Consider the following 20649-nt stretch of genomic DNA (forward strand, 5'->3'; position numbering starts at 1 on the left):
TGAATATCTGAGCTTCCCTGATTTTGATTTAATATCTGTTCGCAAGAAGTATAAAGAACAATATATGATGATATAACCAACACTAACCCAATTTCTCATATTCTTGTGTTTATCAGGTTGCAGTCTTTGGTGGAGGTATAGATACATCAGCTACAGAAACCAAGGGTACTGTCTTGATTCATAGTGCTGAACAGGTAATCTTTTTCGAAAAGTATTGCAAGCATTTTCCTTTATGTACATCTCCCGTGCACACTTTTGTAGTATTTCATGAATTGAGGAGTACATTTTCTTCAAATTTTGCCTCTTTGGTTTGCTATTCTTTAATGGTTTATTATTTGCCCCCTCTGGCATTTCATAACATAGGGTGTTTGTGCATGTATGAGTATAACATGATATTGGATCCATGGAAGCTTTGCCTCTAAGAGATTTTAGCTTGTAGATTTGAATGTGCTAAAGATATTAAAGCGCATGGAAACATGAAGTGTAGGTGTGCACTAAATGTAATTTGGCATAAGTGGACATTAGTGAAGTGTGCAGGGGTAAAGTAATCCAAAGTCAGGTGCGAGTGTGATCATAACAAAATGGAATGAGTTAAAGGATAGAAAAACACATTTGTATTGAAGCACAGGTTGACGTCATGCCACACCAAAAAATGGGCACGAGATGTTGACACCAGGTTGACTGTTTGAGCATTGAAGCCTTAGTCAAGTTTTGTCAACAACCTAGTCAAGTTTGATTGCTAGATTACTGGGAACCATCACAATCAACGTCAATAACTTTAATACGATTTTATGACATTGGCTTAGACCACATGGTTGGTCACGATTGATGATTTGGTTAGATCTGAGCACCGGCCTATATATTTATTTCTGGTGCCTGACCTCTCTTGGTTGAAGGAAATTTAGTTGTGTTGAGTGTGAAAACTAGGAGTGATCCTTTTTTTTCTCCATATTGCTATGCTCCTACTCTCCAGCTTGTAGGCTAGAATAAGATTGCTGGTACCTTGCCAGCTTCAATCAACAATTAGCTCCTGTTGAGCCCCAATCAACAGCTCACTAACAGCAAATATATCAGTAAGTTTCAATTCGGTTGGACGTGATAAGAACTCCTCTCTACTACGTGAGCTAGGTCCAATTGATAGACTAGGAGCTAAGTCACTTGGTTTGAATTTGAATTTGAGTTTCAAGGAGCTTGAAGTTTGATAAAAAAATATTAGTGAATTTTTTGTCATAAAATTTGGCATTGAATTCAACACATGATTAAATAAAAAAATAAAACATATATATTCACATTGAGTGGAGGGCTGTGTGTCTGCGGCCCATGAGGAGGAAACTCATCGGGTAGACTCACATGGGAGTCTGACACTTGGTTGGGCAGACTTGTAGAGGAGTATGCAGCTGTGCTGCTATGGGGAGGAAACTCGTCAAGCAGAGGAAGCTGGAATTGGGTTGAGTGGACTATGGAACAATATGCAATTGCATGAAGGGGTTTCCATGTGAAAACTACGGGGAACTGGTGATGGCTCTTTTTTTGTTTAAATTGTTCAAAATTTTTCCTCGTCAAATTTTGGGGCTGAATTCGAACGAAACCCCTATTTTTTGCTAATTTTATTTTCCTTGAAGTCCAAATTTGAGGCTGAGTTCACATTCCGATTAAGATTCGCCAAATGTGGACTGAATATTTAAATTGCCTTCAATTTAGCGAATTTTGAATTTAGAGATTTTATTTTGTTGTTGATATGTATTGCACTCAGTGCCATTTTGATATATTCACCCTTACATGGTATAAATATGAGCAAACTTCACATATTTTGTCTCTAGTAGTTTGAAATCTGGTTCATTGACTTTCATTCAATTTAGTTTTGGCTCAAAACCCGGTTAGATAGGTGGGTTGGTTCAAAACCCAGTTTTGGTCTTAAAAATTATGATCTCTACTTGAAATGTCTCAGTGGAAAGAATCACCAAATACATTTAGATCTCTGTATGCATGAGTGAACCTGATCATTTGCGTTGAGCACACAAAAAGGTAATAAACAAATTTGGTTAAACATGTGTTCTTGAAGCTAAGTTACCAGAAAACGGATACGGGTACGAGGTTTGAAACGGATATGGCAAATTTTCAAAAAATCTGGATACGATACGGCAGGAAACGACACATAATATATATATATATATATATATATATATTAAAAATAAAAAATTCATATTACCACTCATATTTCAGAATCTAGATTATCTGTATCATCTATGATCTATCATGATTCATGATTCATCATCATCAATTCAAGTTTCAACATATGCCATATTGAAGCAACGTTTCAGTGTTCACTCTCCAAAGAGGCAGAGATTACCTTCTCATATCAAGCCAAGGGTTCCTTTTTTGCTGGCTAAATATATCTTGTTATCTGGGCCGAGTTTACCTCTTATTACTTGCTAGTCGAGTTTGCTGCTTTGTGGGCTGAGTTCTGCCATTTTAAATGGGCTGAGTTTTGTCCTTTTGAGGACCCAGTTCCAGTCTATTTTTGGAGTTCAAGATGCTACTAAAAAGGGGGTTTAGTCCCCTCTTGTTGTGCCATTCAAGCTGCCCAAGACCTCTGTTATTGGTGGTTGAGGATTTGTTTGGAAGAACTGTGGGTAATATTTGATATCAGTGTTGCGTTTTTTGAATCTATCTTGTGCTAGACCAAAACAGTTCCAGTAAAAACTTAAAAGCCAAGGGAGGCAGTCTTGCTTGTGTCTGCCTGTATCATGTCAACTATGTTCCAACTTCCAAGATGAAGATAATGTTCCAACTTGCCGAAAATGCTTTTTTTTTTTCACCAAAAATGTTTCACGATTTTTGAAAAACCTTTTAAATTTTCTAAATACTTTTCAAAATTTCCTGAAAACGTTTTCATTTTTTTAAACTGCAAGTTTTTTCGACAAAAACGCCTCAAAAACGACTGTGAAAAAAGACTTCCTGTTTCCAGAAAAAAAACGGCAAAAAAACATTTTTCCGGCGTTTCGTATGCGGATCCGGATCCGAAACGGGAAAATGCTGTTTTGGGGTTGGAGGTAGCCATTTCCGGCAACTTAGTCTTGAAGCCTTCCCAGTTATAAGGATTAGAGCATTATCGTCATGTTGTCATCCTTAACGTCATGTTGTCATCGTTATTGGAGATTAAAGAAATTGTTTTTTCTATCCATTTTCCATTTATCATAGTTATAATTATACAATAGCAAAGATGATCATCCCCATGTTGTTATTGTTGAGGCTTAAGGAGTTTTTTCCAACCATTTTTAATATGTCTATTAACAAAGTTGTAACTTATAGTTTTACAGATAGAAAAGTGTGTTAGTTCTACATTCCCTCAAATCAGTAGAGGTTGTTGAAATTGGGTAGCATTAGGAGGTACTCTCACATGCCCTTTGGTGGTAGGCTTTTGAGAGAGAAACACCCACAAAGATGAGTGTGTGGGCTTTGCACCCAAGTTGAGGGCTTTGGACCCAAAGTGAGTGGGCTTTGCATCCAAGTTGAGGGCTTTGGACCCAAAGTGACTGGGCTTTGCACCCAAGTTGGGGGTTTTGGACTCAAAGTGAGTGGGCTTTGAACCTAAGGAAATAATCTATTATTCTAATTTAATGTTGAGGTTGAGATTGGAGGTTCCTTGAAGGACAACAAGGCCTCTTAAGAGACCTAAGGACAAGTATAAGCTACAAACCAATGGAGAGGTTTGGAGGACAAGGAGCAATAAAGGATCATTCTTCTTGTGTGTTGTGAAAGAGGCTGGATGTGACTTGGCTGCAGGTAGCAAAAGGAGTTGCACGAAGAAGGGCTAGCTGTGGAGAAGTTTGGTTGAATAAGGGTTGGACCATGTTTTGTATAGGCCATAGCTTGAAGGATGTTGATTGTAGCCTGAATGAGGCTTGGTAGGTCTAGCTGCAACTAGAAAAAGAAAGACTGAGGTTTGTGTAGGGGGGTCGAGGCTAGAAAAGGGAGGATGAGGTCAAGCTACAGCTAGAACAAGAGGCTGCAAGGGCTAAAAGAGACACGTCGTAGGTGTAGCTAAGTGGTTTAAAGGCCTAAGATGTAGGCTGTAGTGCAGGAAGGGTTGGACTAAACCTTAGTTATGTAGCAGAAAGGAAAACACAACAACGAGGGCTTGTAGAAGTTGGTTGAGGACTAAGGGAGGCTTGAACAGAGTTGAAGAGACTAGTTGCAAAGGACAACATGCTGGTCATGGAGAGAAAAGGTGGTTGTCTGCTATAGGAAGGTTGTATAAGGAACGTTAGGTAAGCAGATAAATGTTTTGTTAATTTAAGGAGGGCTGGTAATGACTTTGTTTACTACAACAATGTTGTTAGAGCACTGTAAGTGTTGATATTTGGGCAAGAAAGGCATAGAGGACAAAGCCGCAGGCCTAGGTGAAATGGTCAAAGGATTGACCTAATATTGGCATTGTACAAGGATGTAAAAGGATGTCTCTTTTATCCTTAGTATGGGAGCCCTGTGTATTTTCTTGTTAATGGACATATAAGAAAATAAGTTTTGGGCATATATCTTGTGTACTATATATTGATCTAATTGTTGGTGTAATTTCCAATGTGCATATTTTAGAGTTAGTTATTTTAAGTGTGTTTATGTTTTCTAGCTAAAGCATAGACTAGACTTGTGGTGCATGGAATTCTAACATATGGTTGTAACCTATAGCTGTATAGAAAAGTGTGTTAGTTTTACATTCCCTCAAATCAATGGAGGTGTAGTTGTACATCCCAAACATAACTAAATGGTCTTTCATCTCTCACATGAGCAATTCTATTGGAATGGCATGACTCCAAACTATTTTTTGATGGTAGGAGGTGTTGTCGCTCAGATTGTACAGGCACGATGCGACAATGACTTAGGTCGGGGGTTGCCCCTCTGATCCTTGACCTCTCCGTTCTAGTTGTCTCCCAACAATGGCTAAAGCATAGACTAGACTTGGGGTGCATGGAATTCTAACATATGGTTGTAACCTATAGCTATATAGAAAAGTGTGTTAGTTTTACATTCCCTCAAATCAATGGAGGTGTACATCCTAAACATAACTAAATGGTCTTCCATCTATGACATGAGCAATTCTATTGGAATGGCATGACTCCAAACTATTTTTTGATGGTAGGAGGTGTTGTCGCTCACATTGTACAGGCACTATGCGACAATGACTTAGGTTGGGGGTTGCCACTTTGATCCCCGACCTCTCCATTCTAGTTGTCTCCCAACAACGGGCTAAGGGCGGTAGTCCCTATGGAAGATGGAGATAAAAGACAAGTTGACAACCAACAAGTTCGGGAGACAAGATTGAATGGCATAGCCACTTGGTTGATTTAACAAGCTTTTAGAGATTGTATTTAATTATCAATGAGACCAGTGCCTTATGGAGTCAACTTACTGGCTTTATATCAATTAAGGACCAAATGACTGGATGAACAACCGTTGCTTGAATTCATAACTAAATGGTCTTTCGTCTTTGACAGGAGCAATTCTATTGGAATGACATGACTCCAAACTATGTTTTAATGGTAGGGGGTGTTGTCACTCAGATTGTACAGGCACAGTGCGACGACTCAGGTTGGGGGCTGCCAGTCTGATCCTCGACCTCTCTGTTCTAGCTGTCTCCCAACAATAGGCTATGGGCGATAGTCCCTATGGAAGATGGAAATGAAAGACAAGTTGGCAACCAACAAGTTCGGGAGACATGATTGAATGGCCTAGCCACTTGGTTGATTTAACAAGCTTTTAAAGATTGGATTTAATTATCAATGAGACTAGTGCCTTATGGAGTCAACTTGCTTTATATCAATTAAGGACCAAATGACTGGATGAACAACCTACAAATGAAATAACAATTCATATAATATTGAAGCACAATATAGGAAAGCACATATCAACACATAACACAGATCAATGAGACACAGACACCATGAACTGTAACCTAATGTCTTTTATTATGAAATTCAAACGTTCTTAGCAGAACAATGGCTTTACACTAGCGTTTATAAAATTAAATCTGCCAAAGATGATGTATAGAAGCAAAATGCCTTCTATTTATAGAGAAATCCCTCAAAGTGGAAAATAACGACTAGTTGGCTTGATCCATGTCAAAATAACCTCGAAAGTCGATAAATATTTGATCATCTTTTAATCCCTGTCGTCGAAAATATTTATTTTTGAGGAGTTTTCTAATTTTTCATTAAAACCATTTTTTATTAATCCAAAAATTGATTTTTTAGATTAATTTCCCCAAAAATTTGACTTTGACTTAACCACCAAGGTCCAAGGGCTTAATTCTTTTAAAAAAATCCATTTTTGCCTTCGTGGGGGACCTCCAAAAATTAACTTCTTTTTGACCCACGAATTTTTTGGTCATTTTTCTAAGATTATTTTTTGGCTCTAAATTAATTAATTTTCTGGCTTAAGGTTTAATTTTTTTAATTAATTGACACTTGGGGATTAATTATTTGTCCACTCTCAAATACTTTAGCCATGGTGTTTGATTGCGAGAGACGATGCACTAAAATATTTTTACATCAGATATTACAATAACTCAACCCTCAAAGGGGGAATACCCGTTTGTTATAGATCCTCATAATTTATATCCAATTATGCGACACAATATGATCTAGTAGACTAGCTGACTTGTAATAAAATAATTTAACCGAATAACTTAAATTATTCCCAAATCACTTTTACAATAGAATTGACTAAGAACACTAGTATTTACTTAAGACTTTGACCATAAATTCCATCCTAGCTTTGGGGTTTAAGCTGGAGGGAAAAAACTCTTCCGATTAGCTGTGTTTAGAAAAACAGGTAATCAATCAGGTTAAAAAACTTCCTAGGATGAAGTTCTGCCAAAATCATAGGCTTACCTAGGTTGTTACATAATTAAATGGTCGTACTAGCATAATTTACATTACAATTTGCAAAAATTGGGTTTACAATGACACGATAAGTCGCTGGCTGATGATTCTGATCTTTGAAATTTTTGCACAATTGCTTCCTTGGACTTGTGACAAAATAGGTGCAACAAGGGGAACATGACGTTGTTTTATATTTAGTCCTAGATATATTTGCTTCTAGAATCAGGAACAATGGGTGACTTACAAATGGTGATTTTTGTAAGTTTCTTAGTTAAATTGTCTTGTAAAAGGGTGTATTTTCGATAGAAGCTGAAACCCTCATTGAGTTGGCCACATGGAGGATAATAGTTTTTGATCTTCATCTATGTGATTTTTGTGGAAAGATTTTCACCCTCTCTCCTTGTATTTGATGAGGGGGGATGATATTAGTTATTAACAGTGAGGCTTCTTCACCTATGTGAGTTTTGCGGAAAGATTTTCATCCTCTCACCTTGTATTTGATGAGGGGGCATGATATTAGTTATTGACAATGAGACTTCTAGTTTTGAAGCCTTATTAATCAAGCATGTACGAGTGAGCTTGAGCAACATCTAAAACTAGATCCTCAAGCTTGAACCAAAATCACCGTTGTAGCCAGAATCAAAGCCATGAGTGTGATTCATTTTGCGGTTATCTCCAAATTGCGATTAGTTTCTAGTCATCTTCAAATCACCATCTGTGGGAACTTCAAATTAGTAGAATACAAACAACTTCTTGCTAGATTTGGAAAGGTTTTGGAAATTGTTGAGCCTTAGAGGCAAAATTCCAACAATTTTTGGTCAATTTCAAACCATCATTCATCAGTTTGTGGTCATCTTTAAACCATCTTCAGGGAGTTCTTCCACTTCGTAGAAGACTTCAATTTCTAGTTAGAAGCAAAATTGTTTAAGGAACTACTTTCAGCCAAGTTCAAGAGTTGGTGGCTAGCCTTAAACTACCATCAACAAAGGATACTTCTATTTTTGCTACATCATTTTGTTTGTGGTTTTCCTTAAACCACCATTTTAGAGAGCACATCTAGCCACTGATTGCTATCCACATTTATATGTCACATCTCTTCTTGGACTCAAATAAACACCTTCTAATGAAGGTAGGGGGGGATGTTGGACACCTAATCCGTTAGTGTTATGGTTTGGAATGTGAACTGTGACGAAGAGTGCTAGTGTGAAATTTCTTGGAAGGTGTACCAAAAACACTTCACTTAAGTCACTAAGTGACAAGTGACCCTAACAACCAGTTAATGGCTTCTTGTGATTTAAATTTGCAATAAAAATGGAAAACTTGCAATAAAAGAATAGATGATCCAAAATAGAAAGCAATAATTAAAATATCCAATGCATTAACCCAATTGGAAAGACTTTAAATGAATCACATTTGCGGAACTACATTTGAGGCTGGACCAACATTTGTGGTCATTTGGGCATGTGGGGGGCTACCTGAAGGACCACCCCCTCATGATGTTTGAAACATCTCACACATACCCGGGAATCACTGGGACAATCCGCTGGATCACCAAAACGTCAAGTGTACGAATCTCAATCATGCGATAAGGAGCTGATGTCGAGCACATGAGAAACAACCAAGTCAAAGGACAATAATGAGTCCCTTTGCTTGAACTGAGGCACCAAACAAAGATGGAAGTTGAGACCAACGTACACCACCCTCTAGACCACTCTTCTGTAATTAACGTGATGAGTTTGACAGAAGAGGGCCCGCCAGAGTTAAGGCAATAAGGAATCCTCAACAAAGGCACGAGGGATCATAGTAGAGTGATTGATGGGATGACACTAGGGATGGTGATGGAAGGAAACAAGATGGGTGGCAGACTAACGACTTCCCTTGTTAGAGCATAATAAGAATGGTTGACCTACCAATGACTAACATGATTCCAGAGAGGATGGTTAGTGACTCAAACGGGGGTTCGGCAAAGACAGAGTATTACAGTTGGAGGCTAAATATGAGTAAAATGGGAGGATGCGACACGACGGCAAATGAAACATTGTAACGAGACCCGAGGGGACTTGGAACAAACTCCATAAGTACAAGGGTGACACATCTCGGATGTTCTGTAGAAGGGTGACTTGATGCTGCCACATGGGCGAGTCTCGGAGGGGGCCATGAAAACATGAGTAAATGATGGTTAGTCATGACGAAAATCGACACGTGAGTCAACCAATACAAAGGTAAAGTGGTACCAGAGTACGGGTGGCTTAAATGAAGAGATTCGGTTTTAAGAGGTGACAAAGTGAGACCTCGTGGAAAAAATGGCTTCTAGGTGAAGTTTCAAATTACCAAAAAAAAAAGAGAAACCCATTATAGTACTCAGTGAGAGCTTTCCAACAACGCTGATGGTTTGTTAAATAGAGCTACGGTTTGGTCCCAATGGGCGATGGAAAAACTAGTGTTTTTCCTATAAAAAGGGCCTTTTGCCTCCAAATCCAATTCATTTGCATAGTGAGCTGTGGAGAATTTGGGGAGGAGAAGAAGACCCTAAATCTTGTGGAGATCGTAGCAGACAAACTGACCGAGTAATTGGGATCTGCGAGTTGGAACGTAGATTATTTTTAGATTAGGGCTTCAGTGGTTTATGGGGGACCCTTGCTCATCCTCACAATCACAACTCGCTTTTGGGGGCCTAATTTGTGCCTTAGAGCACAGGAATGGGCCCACAAGTGTGTCCAACACAATTTTGAAGGCAAAAACTGTGTTCTGGGCTGAGAGGATGGGCAGGACTGGTGGTCTGCTGGGAGTTGGAGCTAAGTACTGTACATGCATGCCTTTGACTCTGAACTGAGAAAACATAATGGTATTTTGCAGGTATGGCAAAGCTGAATGTATCATGGCGAGAACGAGACTTGGAGTTCCTTCGTGTTGAGATTCAGGGGAATCAAGCAGTGAGAGGGGTGTTGACAAGATATGGCATGTTGACAAGATATGGGTGTTGACTTCCCTCACTTGACACCCCTTTCTCATGTGGTCCTACTCATTTAATGAACTCCCTAGTCACTTTAATGTTTTGTACCTTGCATCCTTTTCTCCAGATAAAATCAACTTACAAATAGAAAGTAATTTTAATATTAAAAAGGCACTTTAGTACTTTTCCTCATAAAGTCATTTTAAGACATAAAGTGACTTTAATATAAAGTGCCTACTACATGTACCACATAAAGTGACTTTTTCACCATGACTTTAATATAACCCATAAAGTCACATGCCAAAATGTTTATTAAAATGTCTTCCTTGGCAAAAAGGCTAATGCACTAGGAAACACCTCCTTGGTACTCTTATTATTTTTAACGAAACATAGACTTGAATCATGTGTGAAGGAAAGGGACTAAGGTTGGTGATAAGTTGGCTAATACTGGGTTGAAGGTGTTTGGGGAGAGAAACCCTTCTCAACTTGATGGAATGAACCTGAGGAGGAGTTGTCTTACAACTAATCTTGATTCTAGTTAAGACAGTGGTAAGAGTTAGAGAAAAGAAAAGGAATAGTGTTGCGTTGTTGGATCACTTGGCAGAATTAACATAAGAGGCAAGTCATCATTAAAGATTATGGGAAGGAAAGGTGGTGGTAAAGAGCATATTAGTTGCGAGATTGTATTATACATATAGGTCGTTCAACACTATTAATCACGTAGGGATAGATGAGGACCTAACTTTAGACAATAAGCATATTGGTAGAGTATGAGAATATTGAGATTAATAGTTGAATGTGATTCCAATATTATTATCATGAAGCTATGTTGATTGAGACAAGACATAATAGAAGACTATAGGCTTGTGAATTGGTGATTATAGCAACCTTGCTAGAAGGGAGATGAACATGATGTGAGGATTGTTACTTGAATCATGTGTAAAGGAAAGGGAATAAGGTTGATGATAAGTTGGCTAATATTGGGTTGAAGACGATTGGGGAGAGAAACCTTCTTAGTATGACTGAATGGGCCTGAAGAGGGGAAGTTGTCCCAGATAATCCTAATTCCAGTTAACAACAGGAAAAGTTAGGGATAAAAAGGGGAAAAGTGTTGCTGTTGTTGTGATAGCAACAAAGAACAAGGAAATGAAGCAAACTCAAGGATGAGGGACAATGGGAAATGTGAGAAATCATGTGAATAAACTAACTCACATGCCATGTGTACAATAACAAGACATTAAGGCAAAGAGATTGATTGTAGCATGATGGCATTTATGATGGTGTCACATAGCAATATCACAATTATTACTAGAGAACACTTATATTGGATGATTCAGCAGAAGTAATATAAGAGGCAAATTATCATTAAAGATTATAGCAAGGAAATATAGTGGGAAAGAGGATTTTAATTGCGTGATTGTATTACACCTATAGGTTGTTTATGTTGAGAAATCTAGGGCATAGTAATTATGTGATTTCTCTTCTATTAGTAATTGCTTGTGAGTGTTTTTTACTTCTTTAGATTATGATCTCATTTTACTTAAGTTATTAGTTTTCTTCATCAAACAACTACCAATGCATAAACCATAAAGAGACAAGAGACACAAAATATAGCCTATCATCCAGGGCTAAAACCTCTCACTCTTTGAGAAGAAAACCCAAACAAATTCTTCTTCTTATAGAGATTCCAATTGACGAATACCAATACCAAGACCCTTGACCTATCTGCCACTCCATGACCAGGACATAAGATCCTTAGTCAACAATAGTCAACCTTCTACTACTTCCTCCTCCTCGACTTCTTCTTTAACCTTGGCTTTCCTCTGCTTTAGACTTTAAGCCTTCTTCCCCTTCAGCTCCCTAGGAAGATTGCACCACTGCTGCAACAAACTTCTCATCTCCCCGACCCTCATAGCTGCAATAGATTTCTTGCCGACTGCACCACTGCTGCAATCAATTTCTATTCATCCCATACAGCTGTAACAGACTTCTAGTATGTATAAGTGTTTTCTGCCCTTAAAATAGTCCCATAAAGTATCCTTAAGAACCTCACTTTTCTTGCCCTTCACTTCGTTGGTTATGAGACTACTGCTTATCCTCTACGCACTTCCTTTTTTCATTCAAACTTCAACTGAATTGCAGAAGATGAGATGTCCGAAATTCTGTGTGAAAGATGAAATCTGAGCTGCTTATTTATAGTAGTTTGCCTTTGTATATGAGCCGACATGAGTGCATGTGAGCCGACATGTCCTTTGGGGAATTTACATTATTCTTTTTGAAGCTGACTTGAGGAGGAGACTTTGCTTGGTCTTGGAGGGTTATTTATACTTATCTAATGACGCATATAAAATGTAGTATGCCCAAGAAGGGTCCTTCATACATGACATATATTCAAATTGACTTTTATGACTAGATGACAAATCCTAAAGGCTCTCAATGGGAGCCATCACTAAAACTAAAATTCCTTGCTCATGAAACCCATGAGACAAGCATAATAATAATTTTTATTTTTCTTCTTTTCATCAATTACATAAAATCACAATTACACTTCATTATGAAGATTGAACCTAGTTACTTTTCAACACTCCCTCTTAACTAGGGAGGTATTCATAATGGTACTTGGTCATTCTCAATTTGATGAATTTCTCATAAGAAGAGTCAGATTGGTAACCCATCTGTTTAGCATCATATCAACCGACATTGTCACATAGCAAGGACTTGTCTAACAAATCTATCTTTCCATGAGATCTGAGCACAATGCTTGCGAGACCAATGATGTATAGACACCCTCATCATTGTCTCTCTTGGAACATACCCCACCCGGGTTCTCAGGTTGTGTTCCACCAGGACCATTTTTATCTTGAATTCCCAGTCCTCAAAGAATATCGGTCCTCAACGACTACTCTTATCTTGGATTCCCTAATACATCCTCAAAGAGCATCGAATGCCAGATGTTTACCCAATTCTCCATTCTGTCTTCCCAAGTGAAGATAAGAATGATGTGTCTATCTCTTCCTCTGAATTATGGAGGACATATCTATTCCAATAAAAGAATGTACTCATTCCTACGGAAGGAATGTACTTAATCACCCTCTTGGCTTAGGAATTTGGAAGAAACTTGTTTCCAAGCTCCCTCTTAATTAGGGACCTACAACAGCTCCTCAGGTGGAGATGATGGGACAACCAATTGCTTGAAGAACTCCTCTTCACGATGTCATGAACTTCTTTTCGTTATCTAGGAGTCTTCATGTTTGGGAATTCTACATAGGGCACCGACCGTCCATTACTTTCATTCATGAGTCAACCATGTCATCATTTGAAAGTGATCCATCAGTCCATATCTGCCCTTCCTTCATGCCATGCTGCTTTCTTTATGCCATGTTTACGTAAGGGTCTTTCATCCTACTACATGTGCATCGGTGGTGGAAGACATCCATAGATCTTCCCTCAGTAGCCCTACATAAACCCATTCAGATATTTGTTCAAAAATAAAGGAATGAACATTAAAATCAACATTACCTTTGTGATGGTCTTTCATCATGACATCTTTTAGTTTTCTTCAACATCGTGTATACATATCGACACATCTCCCAAAGATAGATATTGTCAAGGGTCTCTTTCTTTTTCAGATTCTATAGGAGTCTTCATATCGTTCATGGAGATATCCTAGTCAAATCTTCTTGGTCTTTCGGATGTTGATTTCCTTTACCATGGTTACATATTCCATGATCTCTTCCTTCCTTTCTTCACACATTTCATTCCTAGGAGCTTCCAATCAAATTTCCTCAATTGTAGTCAACCACCTCATACTTCATATGGGGACATATTATGTTGATTTCATCTAGTGAATGTGTAACCCATGCATTCCTGCATCCCTTTGAGGGAGGAGATCCTTTCTTTTGATCATGCTCTTAAGATAGAGCATTGGTTCATGATACCTGCAACCATATGACATGACTTCCACCATATCAAACGTAAACATACATACCTCTATTTTCCTTTGGGTAATCTAGACTTGTTGCAACAACTTCCTTGATTGAAAGAGCTTCAATCCCTTGATCTGCTTCACTTTTATGTCATCATACCATTATCCCATGAATTCCTCAAGATTGGAATTCTTGATGAAACACTTGCTTTTCCTTGTGATTGGTGAACCTTCCAATGAAGATTCCATCAAAGAATTTTGAGGATCTAAAGTATCCCCATCAACAAATGTTTTCTTTTGACAAATGTATGATGAACCTTGTACTAGATGACCTTGCCACTTATGTTGCTAATGAAATTCCCAAGAGCTATATCCTTGACTTCCAAACCCTCTTTCATGCTTCTCTAAGATGATGTCCGGAGCTCTTGCTTTCAATGCTTCTATGATGCCTTGATGCATCCCATTTAGTGAATTGTGATAGCCATATCTTACATCAGAAAACTTAGGAATTTGAGAAGAACTTAGGTGAGAGACTATCTCAGTAATAGAGATCTCTTACTTCCACTTTCATGGACTTCTTTTCAGCTTCCTCTACTTCTTTGGTAATATGGGCTTCTTCTCTTCCTCTTTTGTTGTCCTTCTTGACCTTAGGACAATCTCTTTTGTAGTGCCCATATTCTTGACACCCATAGCATTGAATCTTAGACATGTTCCTTTTCTTTTTCCAAGAACCAAACTTTCCAAATTTTCCATTTCTTCTTGCCATTGTAGCATAAGCTTGATTTTGCTCACCTGCTCCCACATTAGGTTTGGTCTTTAGTCTAGATTCTTCAATCTTGCATAGTGACCATAGATCCTGGAATGGAGTAGCTTCTTTCTTCCCATAAATACTTGAAGTAAAGTTACCCCACTCCTTCGGTCATGCATTTGATACAAGTGTAGTCATTTCACTATCAGACATGACTTCTCCTAGATCTTGTAGTTGATCTCGGGTCTCAGATATCCTCATAAAGTATGAGGCTATTCCATCTTCCCTAGACATCTTCAACTTGTAGATTTCTTGCCTTAATGAGATGACTTCTCCAACAGTTACATAATACAAATCTACCAATTTGTCATAGATTTCTTTTGAAGTTTCGAGTTTATATATATATGGGATGAAGGGATCCTTGATGGATTCTATAAGAATCATTTGAGCCCTAACTTCCCCTTTCATATACTTGGCAAGAGCTTGAGCATCTTCCTCTCTTGGTTTTGTGATAGATCCTTTGACATGTTCCATCACCTCATTTTCAATGAGATTCATATCTGTCCTTTTCTTCCATGCAAGATAGTTTGAAGTCCTAACGAATTTGTTGCTTTCCTTGAAAAAGGACATTTTGACAGATTCAGATATGGACGTAAATATACTTTCTTGAGTTTGATGATGATATAGAGGATAGAAAATTTCTCCTTGATGAAGGTAGTTTTCTTCAAGAATGATCCTTGATCGCACAGAGAGTGAGATGACACCGCCGTTTGATCTAGTGTCCTTTGGATGAATAGTCTTCAAAACACTTTAACTTGAGTAGATTGATCTAGGGTTTTGACTTCAAGATGATCTTCGCTTTGAAGCTCCTTGAGATTTGATCCTTGAGTGTCCCTTGATAAGATGCCCTTCCTTGGCTTAGTCACCTTTGCCTCTGAAACCATGTTGAGAAATCTAGGGCATAGTAATTATGTGATTTCTCTTCTATTAGTAATTGCTTGTGAGTGCTTTTTACTTCTTTAGATTAGGATCTTCTTTTACTTAGGTTATTAGTGTTATTCTTCATCAAACAACTACCAATGCATAAACCATAAAGAGACAAGAGACACAAAATATAGGCTATCAGCCAAGGCCAAAACCTCTCACTCTTTGAGAGGAAAACCCGAACAAATTCTTCTTCTTATAGAGATTCCAATTGACGAATACCAAGACCAAGACCCTTGACCTATCTGCCACTCCAAGACCAAGACACAAGATCCTTAGTCAACGATAGTCAACCTTCTGCTCCTTCCTCCTTCTCGACTTCTTCTTCAACCTTGGCTTTCTTCTGCTTTGGACTTCGACCTTCTTTCACTTCAGCTACCTGTTGAAGAATCTAGGGCACTTGTAGTTAATGTGATTATTCTTAGCTTGATAACAATTTGTGAGGAGTTTTAACTTTTCTTCTTAGCATAGTCTTCACATGTTATTATTAGAGTGCGCCTTCTTAGTTCATCAAATAGCTACGAAAACAAAAGAGACAAGAACACACAATCTTGGCTTTCTGCCAGGGCCAAAACCTTTCCCTCTTGGAGAGGAAAACCTGCACAACACAAAATTCTTCTTATAGAGATTCCAATTGACGAATAACCAAGACCTTGACCCCCTCGACCTACTAGGCCACTCCAAGACCAAGACACCAATCCTCCTATTCTGCTGAGATCATCATCATCACTACTGCTTTATTGAGATCATCATTACTACACCATGTCTGCTTCTTCATTGAGATCTTCATGATTGTTGCACCCATGCTACACCATCACCGAGAACTTGATCACTGCTGTACTATTACTGAGATCACTACCATGTCATCGAGGTTTCTTCATTAGGATTATGACTGAGACCATAGGTGTCATTATGCTGAGGTCTTGTGACTGCCTTTTCTTCCTGCACAGAGGCCTTCATGATACTGTCTAGTATATTGAGACAGAGTGTTCCCTTCTTGTATTGAGACCCTCATCATTATGCCGAGACTGTAATCATTTCAGTGACACCCATCCAAGATTACAGTGATGCTGTCCATCGTTACTGTCATGCGAAGAGTGTCCGAGATTCTGTCTCCTGCACCCATCCGAGATTACAGAATGTCCGAGATTTTGTCTCCTGCACCCACTGTGTCATCCGAAGCTTCAGAGAGGTGTCCGAAAATCCTGACTGTAATTCTGAACCTTAACGCCTAATTATAGTGGTTCTGCCTTCATAAACAAACTGACATGACAGAGTGAAGTGCTGTGTCTTCTTTTGTGAGCTGACTTGTCATTTATATTCGTTTGTAGGCCAACATGACTGTGTTTCACATCGTTTTGCTGGCAGACTTCTTCTTGTGCATGTCTTGGAGGATTGTGCTTGTCCTGGAGGGCTTTTTAGACTAGTATTCATTTACACATAGGCTCAAGAAGAGCTCCTTATACATAACTTTGACTCTTTGACTTTCCCAGACCTATGAAATGAGCAAGAAACTCATTCTTATAATTTACAAAAACAATATTTCTTTTACTTGACAAGTACAAAGATCAATATTACATTTGTAAATACCGAACCTAGTTACACTTTCTTCAACACTCCCTAGGAGGATTGAACCACTGCTGCAACTGACTTCTCCACTCCTTGTCGTTCACTGCTGCAATTGATTTCTTGAGGACTGCACCACTGCTCAACAGACTTCTCCTCTTCTCGGCCTTCACTGCTGCAATAGATTTCTTTTCGTCCCTTACTGCTGTAACGGATTTCTAGTACGTATAAGTGTTTTCTGCCCTTAAAACAGTCCCATAAAGTATCCTTAAGAACCTCGCTTTTCTTGCCCTTCACTTCGCTGGTTATGAGACTACTCCTTATCCTCTTCGCACTTCCTTTTCTGATTCAAAATTCAACCGAATTGCTGAAGATGAGATGTCCGAAATTCTGTGTGAAAGATGAAATCCGAGCTGCCTATTTATAGTAGTTTGCCTTTTTATATGAGCTGACCCGAGAGCCGACATGTCTTTTGGGGAATTTACATTATTCTTTTTGAAGCCGACTTGAGGAGGAGACTTTGTTTGGTCTTGGAGGGCTATTTATACTTATCTAATGACTCATATAAAATGCAGTAATGCCCAAGAAGGGTCCTTCATACATGACATAGACTCAAATTGACTTTTACGACTAGATGACAAATCCTAAAGGTTCTCAATGGGAGCCATCACTAAAAATAAAATTCTTTGCTCATGAAACCCACAAGACAAGCATAATAATAATTTTATTTTCTTCTTTTCATCAATTACATAAAATCACAATTACACATGTCATTATCAAGACCAAACCTAGTTACTTTTCAACAGTTTAAAGCTATTAATGATGGAGAGATACATGAGGACCGTAGTTTAGACAATAACCCTGATCGAAAGAGAAATGGAGTACGTTACTCATGGTAAGCAAAAATGGAGAAAGGCACATACGCAGATGAAGCCCCCCTTCTATCCATTGGTGAAGAGCGCGCATGTGATATTGTTTTAAAATCAGGGAAGAGAAATGTCAATCCCCTGTGAAAGTTGATGGATAGAATTTCAAGCATATGTTGGGGGAGACGTAGGAAAGATATGACAAGCAGCAGCCTGGACAGGCTATGGACGTATGAGAAGATCGTTTCCCTCTACTAAAGGGAAAGCACCTGTTGCAACGATGGAAAATAGGCCATATCAAAGGGGGAAAACTTCCTGCTTTAGATACCTAGAAGGGGTAGATCCAATCTAACAGAGATGCAAATCAGGCAGCTTGTCACTCATCTCCAATAAGAGCAAAAGTTGAAGAGTATATAGGAAGAGGGGAGTTGAGGAAAGGGAAATGTTTGTACGGAGGATTCAGGGTTCCCTTCATCTTCTCAACAGGACAGTTCTTAAGGCATTGGCAGATTTCAAATCAGCAGTTAAGGATATGATATTCAACATGGTGAAGGAGACCAAGAGAGCACGTAGGAGACTGAGAAATGATCTGCATTTTAGCACAGGCTCTGCAGCAAAAACTTGTTGAAGATAGCAGATATATGGACTTGATTGTTGAATGATGTCCAGTCTCAAATCCTTCATGCAACATCACAATGGTCCAATTGAATAGGAGGGAAGGGATCTTAGTGAGGAGGTGATGTAGAGATTCTTTGCAATGTGCACTCATTTAAGACAGTTTCTGTGGAATCAAGGATCATGTCTCATGATTGAATATATTTTGGAAAATGTTAGGAGTCAAGAGATTGACTGGTGACAAGAAGTGAGTAGCAATTCCAGCAGTGATGGAGAACCAGATCCCAGGAACTCCAGCATCTCATGAGTCTGTTCCATGGCAGAAATATTTCTTTTTAAATTTTTATTATCAATTAGCAATAGACAAATCATATCTGCAGTAATTCTGTTAATTGACTTATGGTTTAGATTTGAATTGTAGTTTAGATTTCATATTTCTGTGCACTTAATTAAGACAGTTTCTGCAGAATCAAGGATCATGTCTCATGTTTGTATATATTTTGGAAAAGTTGGAAGTCAAGTGATTGACCTGTGACAAGAAGTGAGCAGCAACTCCAGCAGTGACGGAGATCCAGATCCCAGTAAATCCAGCATCTCACGAGTCTGTTCCATGGCAGAAATATTTTTTTTTGCATTTGTATTTCCAGTTAGCAGTAGACAGATCAGTGTGAGCCATATCTGTAGTAATTCTGTTAATTGGCCTATGTTTTAAATTTTATCAGATTATATGGGGACATCTTTTTTAATTTTGAATTGTAGTTTAGATTTCATATTTCAAAGTGATATCTAGAAGTATAGATAAGGTTTAGCTAGAATTGAGCTACTCTGATCTCTTTTTAAAAACATTGAAAACCTGAGCATATTTTTTGTTAATCCTCAAAGCCATGGCTTCTATTTCCAGAGAACATGGGACCAAATAACAAAGTTAAAATAACCCAGAGTCTATCTGAAATCCCTGTAATTCCTCATGTACTGTAAAATCTATGTTCTTTTATTTTCACAAAAAATGTTTTCTTGGGTTAATGAAAATTGTTAAATTAAGTTCAAATATCTCCTCCTGTCTATATCTGCTCTAGAAAACCATGACTGGCTGGCTAATTTAACTTGTTTCAGTATGGAGCAAAATGCAGCTTGTCTGCATTTGCTAAAGCATGTAGTGGATTAAAATGTGGTTTAAGCCTCTAAAGGTGTTCTAGTTCCCCGTTGCAAAGTATTTTGCACTAGTATTGGATTCTGTTAAGAAGGATTTGGGAAGGCATTTATCTCTATGAGACATATCCTTGATATAATTATCCGTTTACTAGCTATCTTAACAGAAAGGCAAGCTAACACTGCTTTTATTGCTTACATTGCATTTCTTTAGACATGCCATCTGTGATTATTTGTCTTAGATGAGTATGTTATGACATACTTTTATGGACTTTATTTGGATACAGCTGGAGAATTATTCGAAAACGGAGGAGGCAAAAGTTGAAGAACTTATCAAAGCTGTTGCTGATTCTGGTGCCAAAGTTGTTGTGAGTGGAGGAGCTGTTGGTGAGATGGCATTGCATTTTTGTGAACGTTACAAGTAATGCACAATCCTTTGCTTTTAGATGGCCTGATTCAGTTTTTGGTTTCGGTTAATATTTTAGTTATTCTGCATTTGCTTATGTTGGTGGTCATATTAGAGAATTCGACATGCCGCTTGCTATCTACTCCCTTCCTCTTGAGTTGCAAAACAATGGATCCAGATTTAGAAAGGGAACTTTCTTTGTTGAGAAAATATTAAAGCATCATTCCTCATCTTATCTTATTTATTTATTGGGTGCTGCTACTGCCCAAAAATTCTATTACAACAGATTTTGGAGCCTCATTTTGTCTAGTCTCAGTACAGATTTTGATGCTCCTACTTACACAGAGATCTATTTATGCAATTTCTGTAAAGTCACAGATTCTCATCGGTAGTTTTCAAATTAGATTACTAACCAAAAAAATCAATTTCATTATCATACATCTGAACTCTATGTTCATTTCTTCCAGTTGTATCTTTTACTTCTCTGTTTTTCTTTCCAAGATTATGGCCAAGCCAGACACCAATTTGGTGTATATGAGGCTTCCTTGTTTGTGAG

At 38.2% G+C, this 20649-nt stretch overlaps 1 protein-coding gene across 1 annotated transcript in view; it reads left to right on the plus strand.

The window, feature by feature from the left end:
- LOC149240745 (T-complex protein 1 subunit theta-like) overlaps positions 1 to 20649 on the plus strand; it is an 83054-nt gene that overhangs the window by 19798 nt on the left and 42607 nt on the right. Inside the window, exons 5-6 of the mRNA XM_089373801.1 lie at positions 117 to 194; positions 19975 to 20108. Coding sequence (XP_089229927.1) covers positions 117 to 194; positions 19975 to 20108 — 212 coding nt within the window. The remainder of the gene's footprint in view (positions 1 to 116; positions 195 to 19974; positions 20109 to 20649) is intronic.

This window comes from Pinus tabuliformis, chromosome 8 (genome assembly GCF_031772625.1).
Source record: "Pinus tabuliformis cultivar Carrire ecotype Pingquan chromosome 8, CPIR1, whole genome shotgun sequence".
NCBI classification, from domain to species: domain Eukaryota; kingdom Viridiplantae; phylum Streptophyta; class Pinopsida; order Pinales; family Pinaceae; genus Pinus; species Pinus tabuliformis.